The sequence below is a fragment of the Mirounga leonina genome, unplaced genomic scaffold (assembly GCF_011800145.1).
Source record: "Mirounga leonina isolate KUSES-001 unplaced genomic scaffold, KU_Mleo_1.0 Mir_178, whole genome shotgun sequence".
Lineage (NCBI taxonomy): Eukaryota > Metazoa > Chordata > Mammalia > Carnivora > Phocidae > Mirounga > Mirounga leonina.
This window is the reverse complement of record NW_023270464.1, coordinates 426,592-444,214: the sequence shown is the minus strand read 5'-3', so window position 1 is coordinate 444,214 and position 17,623 is coordinate 426,592. Positions and strand designations below refer to the sequence as shown.

The following is a 17,623-nucleotide window of genomic DNA, read 5'->3' as shown; positions in this document are numbered from 1 at the left end:
CCTTCCCATTTGATAACATCGATCCTTTTACTCATATACTTATCTGGAAAAATGTTTGGAGGGGAGTTCTTAATGGTAATAATAGTTATTTTAGGGTGATGGAATTTGGGGTGAGGTTTTATATTCTCTGGCACTTACTGAATTCACTGAGTTGTTTTTTTAACGAGCATGACTTTTTTTGCCAAAAGCTCTGAAGGCATTATTTAAAATATACATAAATACATATATATATATTAAATAATACTGACATTATTAGAAAAGTAAATAATTATGATTATGTTGGCAATGCTGTTGCTGCTGCTTTCATTTGCTTGCTTCTGCTGGGATTTATAATAGAAGTTATTGCTTATCTCAGGAAATACCACTTATGCTCACAGGTATATTTAAAAAGAAAAAGCAACCCCTTTACACCTACTAGGATAGCTATTAAAAAAAAGACAACTGGAAAATGCCAAGTATTGGTGAGAATGTGAAGAAATTGGAACCCTTATATATTGCTGGTAGGAATGTAAAATGGTGCAGAGACTATGATAAAGTTTGGCAGTTCCTCAAAAACCTAAACATAGAATTACTGTATGACTCAGCAATTCCACTCTTAGGTACACTATACCCAAAATATTTTAAGTCAGGTACTCAAACAGATACTTTCATGCCCATGGTCTTTGCAATATCATTCACAAAAGTTGAAAGGTGGGAACAACCCAAGCGTCCATCAACAAATAACAGATAAACAAAATGTTGTATATACATACAATTGAATAATACTCAGCTATAAAAAGGAATCAAGTTCTGACACATGCTACAATATGGATGAACCTTAGAACCAAGTGAAAACCAAGCTAAGTGAAATAAGCCAGCCACAGAAGGACAAATATTGTATAATTCCATTTAAACAAAAGATCTAAAATGTGCAAATTCATAGAGACTGAAAGTAGATTATAAATTACCAAGGAGTAGGGGGAAGGAGAAATGGGGATGACTGCTTAATGGATACAGAGTTTCTGTTTCAGATGATGGAAAAGTTTTAGAAATAGACAGTGGTGAGGGTTGCACAACATCGTCAACATAATTAATGCCAGTGAACTGTACATTAAAAAATGGTTAAAATGGCAAGTTTTATGTTATATACAACTGACCCTTGAACAATGTGGGGGTTAAGGGCACCAACTCTTTCCCTGCACAGGAAAATCCGTGTATACCTTTTGATTCCCTAAAAACTTAAGCACTACTAATAACCTATTGTTGACCAGAAGCCTTACCAATAACATAAACAGAAGATTAACACATATTTTATAAGTTATATGTATTATATACTGTAGTCTTACAATAAAGTAAGTTACAGAAAACATCAAGAAAATCATAAGGAAGGAAAAATACATTTATAGTACTATATTGTAAAAAACATGAGTATAAGTGGACCCAAGCAGTTCAAACCAGGGTTGTTCAAGAGTCAACTGTATGTTACAAGAAAAAAGAATAAACAGTGGGCTAGATTCATTCAGCATGAAAGTTTTCATACAGAATAGTATAAGATTTCATATTGCTCCACAAACTAATAATGCTGTAGATATAGATTTATACACTTTAACCTAGTTTCAAAATTTATGAAGATGTTTATTACAGCATCATTTATAATAGAAAAAAACCTGGTAGCCAAACAACCAACAATTGCTAAATAGTTGGACAAATTACGGTAATTAACTTTATTGGAAATTATACTGTCATTAAAATAATAATTATGTGGCAACACGGAAACTGATTATGACATTAAATAAAATGGATATTTTGTATATTGTAATTGGAAATACGTAAAAGTATGTATCCTAAGGGAAAACACCTAAATAATAATTAGGCTAGGGTTGTGGGATTGTGGAATTTTTAAGTAACTATTTTCTCGTTCCCTAATTTTGATATATTTTATTGAAAATAAATTAGGAAATTAGACAGTACGGTTACAAGCTCACTGCTCCATTGTGGAGGCAACTTGACTTCACCCCAGTCAGCGGTCCCGTTTGAGTGTCTACAGCTGAGTCGTCCAGATTTCAGGCCCTACCAGAGATTCCCCGTTGGCCTCCGCCTTGAGGCTTTGTGGGGATCGTGATCCCAGCAGGCTGCGTCCTGCTGGTCCCCTTCTGGTCCCAAGTATTGCATGGGACCCATACTAAAAAATTATTTATCTGAGATAAAAGTTAGTGGGATTCCTCTATTTTCATTTGCCAAATCTGGGAACCCTACCTCCACCCACCCACCCACCGCCTTTTCCCTTTCCTCAACACCGCCCCTCTTACCACTCCCCTCTCTCAATTCCTTCCTCACTGTCACTCTTCTCCTTTCCACTCTCACTATCCTCCCGGAGCCCCGGATCCATCCTCCATCTCCCGAGTCCGCGGAACCCGGGCTTCACCCCCACTCGCCTAGCCCAGAGTTCCCCCACCGCAAACTTGTCGCGGAGCCCAAGTTCCCCTCGTCCTTTTTTCCGCCTCGGCGGAACTCGGAATCCTCCCCACCCCCCACTCCGTCGCTGCCCCGCGGATGCTCAGATCCCAACCCCACCCTCCACTCTGTCCCGGTCCCGCGGATCCGCGGGTCCACCCCCCAACCCCCACCTCCGGCCCGGGCGCGCGCGGCGCGCAGGCGCAGGCGCGGAGGGCGGGCGCGGGCGGCATGGGGACTGCAGCGGCGGCAGCGGCGGCGGCCGGGGAGGGGGCGCGCAGCCCGAGCCCCGCCGCCGTGTCGCTCGGCCTGGGCGTGGCCGTCGTGTCGAGCCTGGTGAATGGGTCCACGTTCGTGCTTCAAAAAAAGGGCATCGTGCGCGCCAAGCGGCGAGGTAGGGCGGGCCGCGCGGGCTGTGCTCTGGGTCGGGGGTGGGGGTGGAGGGAACAGCCGCCGGGCGGTGGAAAGGGGAGCGGCCGCATGTTGGGGGGTGTTTGGGTCGCCGCTCAGGGCCGGGCCCAGGCAGAAGGCGGAGCACCTCGGGGGGGGCGGGCTGCGCGGGCGGGAGGCTCTTCGCCCACCTGAAGCGCAGGCACGGTCGCGGCCCTGCGCCCCAGAAGCGTAACAGCCGCTGCCCTGTTTTGCCCGCCCTGGTAGTTGTGTCTCCCCCACCTTTTTCTCCCTCCCTAGCGGCTGGAGAGGCCTTGTTCAGTTTGATAGGGTTTCTCTAGCTGTCTTCCGTCTTCCTTCCCAGACCCTCCCACTCCCTCTGCAGCCGCGCAGCCTACTACTAACCTGCCCTCCGGTTGGAGCCCAGGCGTCCCTGTCACCCGCACCCATCCGCTGCTGGGGAAACCTTCCCGTTTATAGTATCCCCGAAATGGTCGAAGCGCAGTACTTGCCCAGAAGGAGCGACAGCCCTTTCGCCTCGGCTGTGGCCCCAGCCTCGAGTGCACTTGGGAGAGCAAGACCGGCTCATTTGCGCCCCCCCGTCACGCTGCAGTGGCCACGCCAGTGCAGAAATAAGAACTGTGCACTAGGCAGGCCAGGGCGGGACAGGTGGGTCAAGGAGGCGCTCACTCTCAGGGTCAAGCACGAGGTCTGTACTTTTCTTTAGCTTCTGTTCCTGGAGACCTTGATTGAGCCACCCTGGTTTAGACTTGAGCCATCTGATTACAAGTGATCCTTAATGTGAAGAAAGCGAAGGGCAGATTTTTTTTTAAAAGCAAAAAATGGACCAACTTAGTATTCCCTTGGTAGATACACCACCAAACCCCACTCCTTAGTAATGTGGAAAGTGAGAGATGTAGCATAGTTCTTTGCCAGCGTCCCTTTGTTTTAAGAGAGATCTGAGACAGTTTACTGAATGCAAGATGTAACATGCTTTGAAACTGAAAAGAAATGCTGCTTCCAGAAGGACAGGGAATCTTGTGGTTGTTAGCTGTATTTTCATAAGAATGGTGTTAAGAGTTCTCTGGGGAAAATGAGACCACCAGGTCATGGGTTTGAGAATAAATAAACTTATTTAATAGTTCTGATTCCAGAACACAGGTGAAACTTTCTCAGAGTGTCCTGGATGGTGAGCCAGGAGTCCCTTCAGGAAAGAGATAAAGGGGCCTGTAATCTCAAATGAAAATATAAAATCATGGATATTCATTTAAAGAATTAAACTTTGAAGTGAAAACACTGAAGTTTACATAAAATCTAAATAAAAGCAAGTATGACTTCCTTAGGATGCAGATGTGAAGACACGTCTGGCAGTGGTAGTTTTCAGGGAGCACCTATCAGTGTGAAGTGTTTGCTGTGACTCAAAAATAAACAACACATGTGCCCATGGGTAAAATGTGTGGGAGGAGAACTCCACCTCTGTGATGCTCCTTCCAAAAACAACCCCAGTCTCACCATGAGAAAAACATCAGACAAACATGAATTGAGGAACAGCCTGCAAAATGTCTGACCAGTCCTTTGCTGAGGTTGTAAAGTCTGAGAGACTGTCACAGGAGTCTAAGGACACATGACAATATTAGGGAAAATCTAAGGAAACCTTAATACAGACTTTAGTTAATAAAAAAGTTATTGAGTAAAACTAAAGTTAACACTTTAGTGTTTTAGCTCAGCTTATGTGTTTGAGGGAATTAGTGAATAAGAAAATAAGAAACAAATCAACCAGAAAAAAACCCAGCCATGATTGATACTGTTATTTATAACTACATACTATGCCTTTAAATTAATAAAAGTGAAAATGTGATATTTGCTAATTTCATACTTTCCCACTTACCACCCACTGCCACAGATTCAAGTTAGTTGGGTTGCTCATAGTGATAGAAGACAGACATATACATTTGTTTTGATAAATTTAGTTTTGATTTGTTCAACAGATATTCATGAAGCTCTTATTATGTGCCAGGCACTGTTGTAGGTATTGAGGATATGCAGTTTTAGACTCTACTCTCCCTAAAATCTTTTCCCACCTCTGCTAACAAGCAGCAGAGTTGACTATTATGAAATGCCTGAAATGGAGGAGATAGGAGGAAAGAGGTAGCTAAGAACTAGGAAGTCAGGTTCTTGCATTAAAGGAGACTGGTCAGTTTCTTACACTATAAAAACCTGTCTCACTGAAAGTTTCCTTTTTTTTTTTTTTTTAAAGATTTTATTTATTTATTTGACAGAGAGAATGCACAGCAGGGGGAGCGGCAGGCAGAGGGTGAGGGAGAGGGTGAGGGAGAAGCAGACTCCCCGCTGAGCAGAGAGCCCAATGTGGGGCTCCATTCCAGACCCTGGGATAATGACCTGAGCCAAAGGCAGACTGAGCCACCCAGGCGCCCCCTGAAAGTTTCAACTTTAAACGAATTGCCACATGAGAGCATTTCTTTGGAGTTTTAGCTTCAGGAGAGGTAAGTTCTGGTCTCAGCCCTTCTACTGGGGATTTTGGGGCAAGGCTTCCTCTGTTACAAACTTTCATGAACTTTTGAAAGGGCCTTCCCAGTGAATGGAGTACCCAGATAGTCCAGGAGCATTCTCCATAACACAAGCTCATGGTGGACTGCCTGACTCCTGGGGAGCCTTTGAAGGACTCTGCATGGGAAGAGGGAAGAGGGCACACAGATCATTTCTAGTGTTAGAACCCAGTTAAAGCAGAACTTAGAGAAACAAGGTAATCATTGGGTGTGAAAGCATTTGTGGAAACCAGTTACAACTTTTAGAATTTTTGTGCACATAGGTGAGGATGCCCAGGGAGTCTGATGACATGAGGGTGGTATCCTGCCCTCGAGCAGGCTTTGTGGAAACAATCTCAGGAGAGTCATGTGTTTGAATTTGCTGCAGGCTTTGGAGAATTGCATAGTAAGTTACTGTATGTAGAACGCCCTAGACCAGGATGAACCAGCTGATCTTTTTAAAATCCCTTTCATCAAAACCAGGAGATGTCATCTCCTACTCATTAGAATGGCTATTGTAAAAACAAAAAAAACGAAACATAAAATCACAAGTATTGGTGAGGATGTGGAGAAATTGGAACTCTTGTACACTGTTCATGGGAATGTAAAATGGTGCAATTGCTATGAAAAACAGTATGGCGAGTCCTCAAAAAATTAAACATAGAATTACTATATGATCCAGCAATCCACTTCTGGGTATAGACCCAAAAGAAGTGAAAGCAGTGTCTTGAACAAATATTTGTACACCCATGTTTATAGCAGGAACCTAAGGACGTAGCATAGACAAAAGGTGGAAACAACCCAAATATCCATTGACAGATGAATGGATAAACAAATTGTGGCATATACATTCAAGGGAATGTTATTTAGCCTTAAAAAGATGTTAATTCTGACACATGCTACAACATAGATCAACCTTGAGGACAATATGCTAAGTGAAATAAGCCAGTCAGAAAAGGACAAACACTTTATGATTTCACTCATATGAGGTACCTAGTCAAATTCACAGACAAAGAAAGTAGGATGGAGGTTGCAGGACCCCAGGAAGCAGGGAATGGAGAGTTAGTGTTTAATGGGTACAGTGTTTCTGTTTGGGAAGATGAAAAAGTTCTGGAGATCAGTGGTGGTAATGGTTGCACAACAATGTGACTGTACTTAATGTCGTAGAATCACACACTTAAAAATGTTTAAAATGGTAAATTTAATGTTACGTATATTTTACCATAATAAAAAAATCCTTTTCAGATTTCATAGTCTCCTTGCTGAGGAGTACAGCCTAAAGGTATAGTCCCACTGTTAAGACACTCAGAAGGTGAGTGAATTGTCTTGTGAGAGTGGAAACCAGTAATTCAGGCGTTCCACCTGCTGCCCCAAGCCTTTCTGTACATCGTTTCTGAAGGGCGCATTTTTCCTAGCTGTGGGATATTTGTGTGCTTTCTCCTTGCCTCTCCAGCCATCTCCAGACACACGTGTTCGGCACATGTGCCTCTACACCCAGAGACAAGACAGGCACATGTTATCTTCATCCCTGTAGCCCTTTGGTCTGTGGTTAATTTCCACTGCTTTTGTGAACCCTCCTGACCTTGCCAGATGGGGTCAGTTGCCTCTCCCATGTGTTTCCTCAGTACTAGTCCTCAACACCCTTCTGCCCCTGAAACCCATGGGATGATGTCCTGTTTACTTGTCTGTGTTCCCCCTGGATCTTGGCTTGTCAAGGAAGGGCACAGCTCCTGTCCACTTGGGACGCATGTGGTGGACACTCAGTAATGCTATCTAACTGGTCAGGAGTAACTGTTGCGTGAAGAGGGTAAAACTGAACCTTATATTTCAGAGCGTTCTTCAAGTTACTTAAAGCTAACCTCATTTATCTGTGGCCCTACTAAGTAAAGGAGGCCAGAGTTACTGCTAGATCTGAACATCTACACCTGTCTGATCTCTGTCTAGTCCTGAGGAGAGATCATCGGTAAGGAACATGGTGAGAATAGTGGGAGAGTAGCTCTGCAGCCTGTACCTGGTTTAACTGATACTGTTACCATAAGAAGAGAAGATAAAGGAGGCTTATAGAAGACCCATGGTATCCCAGACTCATGTATCTGTCAGCTTCCTGAGCCCCCCTCTCTCATTCTGTCCCTTCTCCTTTTTTCCCTTCCTCCATCTCTCCATGTAGTCTCTTCACATGTTGCCACCTTGGGCTTCCTTACACTGTGGTGATCTAAGGGAAGTCAGACCCCTTACATGGTGGGTAGTTTCTCCTAGACCAAACCTCCCAGGACCATGGTGGAAGCTGCATAGATATTTGTGGCCTGATCTGAGAAGTCTTGCAGTGCTACGTCAGCCACATTTTATTGGCCTACTCAGGGCCAGTCCAGGTTCAGGGTGGGAGGGGAATGTATGAGGGCATGGATCCCCTGAGGTGTGATACAGAAGAAGAAGTTGAGGCATGCACCTGATATGGGACTGCTGGTGTCAGGATTTGAACCCAGCTCATGCTGATTATGAAGATCATCTATTTTACCCTGGTCCCTGTAGGAAAGGTAAGGGGGAAGATAGACAAGTTCACCTGCAGAGGATAAGACTTTTCTCTTGAGGGGATTCACAGTTTATTTGGTAATCTGATACTGAGCTTTATAAATGTGGATAATACCTGAAGACATTAGGGCAAATAATTTATTCTCGGGGAGCCTGGGTAGCTCAGTCAGTTAAGTGTCCAACTCTTGATTTTGGCTTGGGTCATCTCTCAGGGTTGTGGGATCAAGTCCCGGATGGGCGTTCAGCACAGAGTCTGCTTGGGATTCTCTCTCTCCCTCTGCCCCTCGCTCTGCTCGTGCACTCTCTCTCTCTAAATAAATAAGTAAAATCTTAGAAATATAATCGATTCTCGGGTGCCTGGGTGGCTCAGTTGGTTAAGCGACTGCCTTCGGCTCAGGTCATGATCCCAGGGTCCTGGGATCGAGTCCCGCATCGGGCTCCCCGCTCAGCGGGGAGTCTGCTTCTCCCTCTGACCCTCCCCCTCTCATGCTCTCTCTCTATCTCATTCTCTCTCAAATAAATAAATAAAATCTTTAAAAAAAAAAAGATATATAATCGATTCTCATTTTCATATGATATAAGTAAAATACCCCTTGGTCTTATTGGACTGCTGTTGGACAGAGTATATGTTTTCTTCAAAAATATTTATAGATATAGTATAAAATATAATGCTATTTATATTTTCAATCTTTTAATTAAGTCCTTGATGAGGAAACGATCCTTTAAAAATTTTTTTTTAACTATGAGGGACTAGAAAAGACCATTCTTCACATTAAATAGGTGATGGGGATTGAAGAGGTCACTTGTGATGAGCACCAGGTGATGTATGGAAGTGTTACATTGTACACCTGAGACTAATATTACATTGTATGTTAACTAACTGGAATTTGGATACAAACTGAAATACCACTTTTCAAAAAGTAATATGCACAATCCCACACTCCCTAAGCCCAAACTCCCTAATACTTCTGGGCCAGGAACTTGTGACTTTGAACTGGCACCTAGACATTGCCTGGAACAGCCTGAAAGGCAGTGCCCTCGACCCAGGGGACAGTAGGCAGGCAGAGGGTTTGCCTTGCTTGTTCATGCCCAGTCAGAGCTCTTTGGGATGATGTAATTATTCAGCAGAGTGTGTCATGAATTCCCAGAACGTGGGCATGTCATGTTCTTTAAAACATCTTCCTGACTGTAGAGTTTTTGGCCATTGTTTTAAATCTGGGAAGTACATAAAACTATGAATAGGAAAATAAAAAGTATCACTTCCTCAACTTGAGATAACTGCTGTTATATTTAGGGTGTATTTCTTCCTAATCATTTTCTTTTTTTTCTTTAAAGATTTTATTCATTCATTTGGCAGAGAGAGAGCACAAGCAGGGGGAGCAGTAGGGAGAGGGAGAAGCAGGCTCCCTACTGAGCAAGGAGCCCGATGTGGGGCTGATCCCAGGACGTTGGGATCATGACCTGAGTTGAAGGCAGACGCTTAACTGACTGAGCCACCGAGGTGCCCCTCTTTCTAGTCACTTTTGATACTTATCTTTCAAAATAGAATTTTCATGAAAAAATTGTACATACAAAATATATCTAACACTGATCTAGGGTATAAAGTAATAAACACCACCCATCAGATATTCCAAAAATATGTATCCTTAAAATCTTTAAAAAACCCCACTTTTTATTATGGAAAATGTCAAACACATACATAGAAAAAATAGTGTAATAGACCCCCATGGTACCTATCACTTAGCTTCAACAATCATCAGTTTGGCCAATCTTATTTCATCTATACCTCAAGTGCCATCCCTTCACCCCCACCCCAGTGGAATTTTTTACCCAAATTTCAGGCAGAATACTATCTCATCTAGATATTTCAGTACATATCTCTTCGTTAAATAAAACCATAATATATTTATTGTACCTAAAAATTAACAATCGTTCTTTAATAATTCTCATGGTCAGTGTTTAATATTCTGTGGTTATCTCAAGTTTCCCTCACTTTATCTTTTAGAATCAGGATCCAGTTTTGGCCCATATATTGCTCTTATATAGTACAGCTCTTCATGTACTTCTTTAAAAATTTAAATTCAATTAGCCAACATAGTTTCAAATGTAGTTTTTAGTAATTCATCCTTTGCCTATAACACCAAGTGCTCATCACATCACGTGCCCTCCTTAATGCCCATCACATATACTTTTAAAAATGGGACAGAACATACGTGAGTCTATGCTGTGTGTGTCAGTTTATATCCTGTGGTTATGCTCCATCTGTCATGAATTCATCTCATGTTGTTAAATATTCTTTGAAAAAATATTCAGTGGCTGCATAAATGTTACCATTCTCCTTTTGTAGGACATGGGTATTTCTAGTTTCTTTGTTAATGTAGTATGTTATATTGAATATCCTTGCATGTAAATCTTTGTGGGTTATTTCCTTTGGGTAGCTCCCTTGCAATAGAATTTTAAAAGTGATGTTTTTACAGACTGTATATATTTATACGTGTGTGTGTGTGTGTGTGTGTAGCCAATTCCCACCAGCAGTGCAGTGTGTGTGTGTAGCTATTCCATTCCCACCAGCAGTGCTTGAGAGGCATGCTCATATTTATTTATTTATTTATTTATTTATTTATATTTTTTCAAAATAAAGATTTTATTTATTTATTTGACAGAGAGAGACATAGCGAGAGAGGGAACACAAGCAGGGGGAGTGGGAGAGGGAGAAGCAGGCTTCCCGTGGAGCAGGGAGCCCGATGCAATGTGATGCGGGGCTCTATCCCAGGATCCTGACATCATGACCTGAGCCGAAGGCAGACGCTTAACGACTGAGCCACCCAGGTGCCCCATCATGCTCATATTTAAATGTAGTGGAAATACAAACATGTATGCCCAAAATTCATTTTCCGACAATTTTGGCTTATCTCTTATAGTTCCATTCTAGTAGTCATGAATGAGAGCTCATTATCCTAGATTGTTCTGTTCACATCAGTAGAGCACACGAGTACAGGTATAGATATCTGACATCTACCTGTCATGAAAGCAGGAATCAACCACCTTGGCTTTTCTGCCTTCAGGGTGTGTCCGGGGCAGCCTCCATCTCTGTGAGGAAAAAACTGGGAGAAAAAGCTCTGCAATTATGGCAAGGAGAAACTGGATGCTCTTCAGGGCAGAAACCATGCCTTGGGAGTCTTTTTAAGTCTTTGTATTCACTAAGGACTGTGTACCTGATGGTTCTAGTAAATAGATGGGCAGAGTAAGGAAATAGAATACAACTGTTGCACTGAGCTTCCTGGAGGGAGTAGGATGAGAAAGGAGAATGTGTTAATATATACCATATTCATTTTCCTTCTGAAACACAGAATGTCATTTTCTGAAGAAACAGAGAAACTTTATCACAGAAGTTAATGCATTATGGTCAACATTGTGTGGGCTAACCTAGAAGTTTAAATATTGTTTATAAACTATTTCTTTTAAAAAATATTGGAGTATAATTACATAGAGTAAATTGCACAAATCATAAGGGTACAGTTTGATGAGTTTTGACAAATAAATATACTTGTGTAACCGACACCCCAGTAAAGGAAATTGATTATTGCCATAACCCTAGAAAGTTCCCTCATGTCCTTTTTCATTCTATCCTCCCCACACCAGAGTGCCCACTCTTCTGATACCTATCTGCATAGAGTGAATTAGCTTTGCCTATTCTTGAACTTCATATAAGTGGATTCATACAGTATGTATTTTCTTACGTCTACTTTTTTTTTGCTCAGCGTGGTTTGAAGATTCATCATCGTGTGTGTATCAGTAGTACATTTCTTATATTGCTGAATAGTGTTCCATTGTTTGAATATACCATAATTTGCTTATTCATTCTCCTGTGATGAACATTTTGGTTGTTTCCAAATTTTTACTATTTGAATAAAGGTGCAGTGACAATATAATTCATTTTAAAACATAATGTTTTCATTTCTTTCCAGTAAATACCTTGGAGTAATAGTGTTGGATCATGGACTAGGTATATAATTAAATTTTAAGAAACTACTAAACATTTTCCCACTATAATTGTACCATTTTACATTCTCATTAACAGTGTATGAGGGTTTCAGGTGTTCCACAGTCTCTTCAACATTTCATGTCATCACCTGTTTAATTTTAGCCTTTCTGGCGAGTGTGTAGTGGTATCTCATGACCTTGATTTGCATTTCCCTAATACCATATGATACCCAGTATCCTTTTTTTTTTTCTTTAAGATTTATTTGAGAGAGAGAGTGCACGTGCACACAAGCTGGAGGGGCAGAGGGAGAGGGAATCTCAAGCAGATTCCACGCTGAGTGTGGAGCCTGACATGGGGCTCAATCCCACAACCCTGAGATCATGACCTGAGCTGAAAACAAGAGTGGGTTGCTTAACCGATTGCACCACCCAGGTGCCCCAGTATTGAGTATCTTTTAATGAGTTTATTCGCCATTTGTATATGCTCTTTAGTGAGGTGTCTTTTAAAGAGTTTTGCCTATGTTTTATTGGGTTGTATCTTTTTATTATTTATTGTATATATATATTCTAGATACAAGTCCTTCGTCAGATATAGGAATTGCAGATCTTTCTCTGTGGCTTGCCTTTTCATTTTTTTAATGGTGCATTTGGAAGAACAGAAAATTTAAATGTTGATAAAGTGTAACTTTTTTTTGTTTTTTTTTAAATTTTAATTCATTAACATACAGTGTTATATTAGTTTCAGGTGTACAATGTAGTGATTGAACAATTCCATAAATCACCTGGTGCTCATCACAAGTGCACTCCTTAATCCCCATCACCTATTTAACCTATCCCCACCCTACTCCCCTCTAAATAACCATCAGTTTGATCTCTGTAATTAAGAGTCCTGTTTCTATAGAGCTACGGTACGACCCAGCAATTGCACTACTGGGTATTTACCCCAAAGATACAAATGTAGGGATCCGAAGGGGTACGTGCACCCCAATGTTTATAGCAGCAATGTCCACAATAGCCAAACTATGGAAAGAGCCCAGATGTCCATTGACAGATGAATGGATAAAGAAGATGTGGTATATATATATATACACACACATACATACAATGGAATATTATGCAGCCATCAAAAGGAATGAGATCTTGCCATTTGCAATGATGTGGATGGAACTGGAGGGTGTTATGCTGAGCGAAATAAGTCAATCAGAGAAAGACATGTATCATATGACCTCACTGATACGAGGAATTCTTAATCTCAGGAAACAAACTGAGGGTTACTGGAGTGGTGGGGGGTGGGAGGGATGGGGTGGCTGCATGATAGACACTGGGGAGGGTACGTGCTATGGTGAGCACTGTGAATTGTGCAAGACTGTCGAATCACAGATCTGTACCTCTGAAACGAATAATACATTATATGTTAAAAAAAAAAGCAGGAAGGGTAAAATGAAGGGGGGGAAATTGGAGGGGGAGATGAATCATAAGAGACTGTGGACTCTGAGAAACAAACTGAGGGTTCTAGAAGGGAGGGGGGTGGGAGGATGGGTTAGCCTGGTGATGGGTATTAAAGAGGGCATGTACTGCATGGAGTGCTGGGTGTTATACGCAAACAATGAATCATGGCACACTACATCAGAAACTAATGATGTAATATATGGTGATTAACATAACATAATAAAAAAAAGGAAAAAAAAAAAGAGTCCTGTTTCTTGATTTGTCTCTCCTTCCCCCTGCCTTTGCTTGTTTTGTTTCTTAAATTCTACATATGAGTGACATCATATGGTATTTATCTTTCTCTGACTGGCTTATTTCACTTAGCACTATAATCTCTAGCTCTATCCATGTTGTTGCCAATGGCAAGATTTCATTCTTTTTAATGGCTAAATAATATTCCATTGTATATATATACCACATCTTCTTTACTCATCTGTTGATGGACATTTGGGCTGCTTCCATATCTTGGCTATTGCAAATAATGCTGCTGTACACATAGGGATGCATGTACTCTTTGAACTAGTGTTTTTGTATTCTTTGGGTAAATACCTGGTAGTGCAATTGCTGGATCATAGGGTAGCTCTATTTTTAACTTTTTGAAGAACCTCCATACTGTTTCCTATAGTGGCTGCACCAATTTGCATTGCCACCAACGTACACAAGTGTTCCTTTTTCTCCACATCCTCACCAAAACCTGTTTCTTGTGTTGTTGGTTTTAGCCATTCTGACAGGTGTGAGGTGATATCTTATTGTCGTTTTGATTTGCATTTCTCTGATGTAAGTGATAATGAACATCTTTTTCTTGTGTCTGTTGGCAATCTGTATGTCTTTGGAGAAATGTCTGTTCATGTCTTCTGCCCATTTTTATTTTTTATTTTTATTATTATTTTTTAAAGATTTTTATTTATTTATTTGACAGAGAGAGACACAGCGAGAGGGAACACAAGCAGGGGAAGTGGGGGAGGGAGAAGCAGGCTTCCTGCAGAGCAGGGAGCCCAATGTGGGGCTCGATCCCAGGATCCTGGGATCATGACCTGAGCTGAAGGCAGACCCTTAATGACTGAGCCACCCAGGTGCCCCATGCCCATTTTTAAATTAGATTATTTGTTTTCTGGGTATTGAGTTTTAGTACTTTTTTTTTTTTTAAGATTTTATTATTTTTTATTTTTTTTTTAAATTTTTTTTTTAAAGATTTATTTATTTTTGAGAGAGCGAGAATGAGAGAGAGAGTACATGAGAGGGAGGAGGGTCAGAGGGAGAAGCAGACTCCCTGCCGAGCAGGGAGCCCGATGCGGGACTCGATCCCAGGACTCCAGGATCATGACCTGAGCCGAAGGCAGTCGCTCAACCAACTGAGCCACCCAGGCGCCCTTTAAGATTTTATTTTTAAGTAATATCTGCACCCAACGTGGGGCTTGAACCCATGACCCCAAGATCAAGAGTCACATGCTCCACCAACTGAGCCAGCCAGGTGCCCAAGTTTTATAAGTTCTTTATATATTGTGGATGCTAACCTTTTATCAGATATGTCATTTACAAAAATCTTTTCCCATTCTGTAGGTTGCCTTTTAGTTTTGTTGATTGTTTGCTGTGCACAAGCTTTTTATTTTGATGAATCTCAGTAGTTTATTTTTGCTTTTGTTTCCCTTGCCACAGAAGACAAGTCCAGAAAGAAGTTGCTGTGGCCGATGTCAGAGAGTATACTTCTTGTGTTCTCTTTTAGGATTTTTTTGATTTTACGTCTCACATTTAAGTCTCTAATCCATTTTCAGTTTTTTGTGTGTGTATGGTGTAAGAAAGTGGTCCATTTTCATTCTTTTGCATGTTGCTGTCTAGTATTCCCAACACCATTTGTTGAAGAGACAGTCTTTTTTTCATTGGATGTTCCTTCCTGCTTTGTTAAACAAAGATTGACCATATAATTGGGGGTTCATTTCTGGGTTTTCTATTCCGTTGATCTATGTGTCTTTTTTGTGCCAGTACCGTATTGTTTTGATTATATTACAGTTTTGTAATATAACTTGAAGTCCAGAATTGTGATGCCTCCAGCTTTACATTTCTCCTTCAAGATTGCTTTGGCTATTTGGGGTCTTTTGTGGTTCCATACAAATTTTAGGATTGTTTGTTCTAGCTCTGAAAAATACTGTTGGTATTTGGGTAGGGATTGCATGAAATGTATAGATTGCTTTGGGTATTATAAGCATTTTAACACTATTTGTTCTTCTAATCCATGAATGTGGAATGTTTTTCCATTTCTTTGTGTCATCTTCAATTTCTTTTTTTTTTTTAAGATTTTATTTATTTATTTGAGAGAGAGAGAATGAGAGAGAGCAAGCACATGAGAGGGGGGAGGGTCAGAGGGAGAAGCAGACTCCCTGCCGAGCAGGGAGCCCAATGCGGGACTCGATCCAGGGACTCCAGGATCATGACCTGAGCTGAAGGCAGACGCTTAACAGCTGAGCCACCCAGGTTCCCCGCTGGGACATTTTTGATTAATGGTTTGATTTCTTTCCTGATTATCAGTCGGTTCAAATTTTCTGTTTCTTCCTGTTGCAGTTTTTGTAGTTTATATGTTCCTAGGAATTTATCCTTTTCTTCTAGGTTGTCTAATCTGTTGGCATATAGTTTTTCATAATATTTTCTTATGATTGTATTTCTGTGGTGTTGGTTGTTATTTCTCCTCTCTCATTTTTGATAGTATTTTTTTAGTCTTTGTCTTTTTCTTGGTAAGTCTAGCTAGAGGTTTATCAGTTCTATTGATATATTCAAAGAACCAGTTCAATCATCTTTCTATTGTTTTCATTGATCTGTTATATATATATATATTTTTAGTTTCTGTATCATTTATTTCTGCCCTAATCTTTATTATTTCCTGCCTTCTGTTGGTTTTAGGTTTTGGTTGTCATTCTTTTTTTAGCTCTGTTAGGTGCTAGAAAGGTTAGGTTGTTTTTTTGAGATTTTTCTTGTTTCTTAAGGTAGGCCTGTATTGCTATAAACTTCCCCTCTTAGAACCGCTTGCTGCATCTCAAAGGTATTGGACTGTTGTGTTATCATTTTCATTTGTTTCCATGTACTTTTTTATTTCTTCTTTGATTTCCTGTCTAACCCTTTCATTGTTTAGTAGCATGTTATTTAACCCCATGTATCTTTGGTGTTTCCAAATTTTTTCTTGTGGTTGACTTCTAGTTTCATAGCATTGTGGTCAGAAAAGATGCATGGTATGACTTTGATCTTCTTGAATTTGTCACAGTTTGTTTTGTTGGCTAATATGTGATTTATTCTAGAGAATGTTCCATGTGCATTTGAAAAGAATGTGTGTTCTGTTTTAGGATGCAGTATTCTGAATATATCTGTTAAATCCAAACCTTCCAGTATGTCATTCAAACCATTTTTTCCTTGATTTTTCTCTTTAGATTTTCTCTTTCTCTGTCTATTGATGTAAGTGGGATGTTAAAGTCCCCTACTATTATTGTATTATTATTAATTAGTTCCTTTATGTTTGTTATTGACTGTTTTATATATTTGGGTGCTCCCGTGTGAAGTGCATAAATATTTACAATTGTTGTATATTCTTGTTGGATTGTCTTTAGTATTCTGTAGTGTCCTTCTTTGTCTCTTGTTACAGCCTTTGTTTTAAAGTCTATTTTGTCCAATATAAGTATTCTTTGCACATTTTCTTTTGACATCCATTTGCATGATAGATATTTCTCCATCCCTTCACTTTCAGTCAGCAGGTGTCTTTACATCTGAAATGAGTCTCTCTCCCATATAGATGGGTGTTGTTTTTTTATCCATTATATCACCCTATGTCTTTGATTGAAGCATTTAGTTCATTTACATTGAAAGTAATTATTGATAGATATATATTTGTTGTTTTATTATTTGTTTTATGGTTGTTTCTGAAGATTTTCTCTGATCTCTTGTTCTCTTTCAAGGTTTGCTGATTTTTTTAGTGATATATTTTCTTTCTGTTTATTCTTTGCCTGTTTGTTAATGGCTTTTGATATATGGTTACCTTTAGGTTTGTATATAACCTCTTGTGCTTATAGCAGTGTATATTAAGTTGATGGTCGTTTAAGTTTGAACCTATCTTTACTCTTCTCCTCCCCATGTTTTAGCTATTTGTTATTATATATCTTTGTTTGTGTGAGTTCTTTGATTTTTTACAGAAACATTCATTTTTACTGCTTTTATGTTTTCTATCTCTATACTTTCACTTTTGGTCTCTCCTTTCCAGTCAAAGAGTCCCCTTT

At 40.4% G+C, this 17,623-nt stretch overlaps 1 protein-coding gene across 1 annotated transcript in view; it reads left to right on the top strand.

Annotated features, from left to right (window-relative positions):
- The first annotated feature begins 2,664 nt into the window (after window positions 1–2,664).
- NIPA1 (NIPA magnesium transporter 1) overlaps window positions 2,665–17,623 on the top strand; it is a 73,167-nt gene continuing 58,208 nt past the window's right edge. The window contains exon 1 of the mRNA XM_035023919.1: window positions 2,665–2,827. Coding sequence (XP_034879810.1) covers window positions 2,665–2,827 — 163 coding nt within the window. The remainder of the gene's footprint in view (window positions 2,828–17,623) is intronic.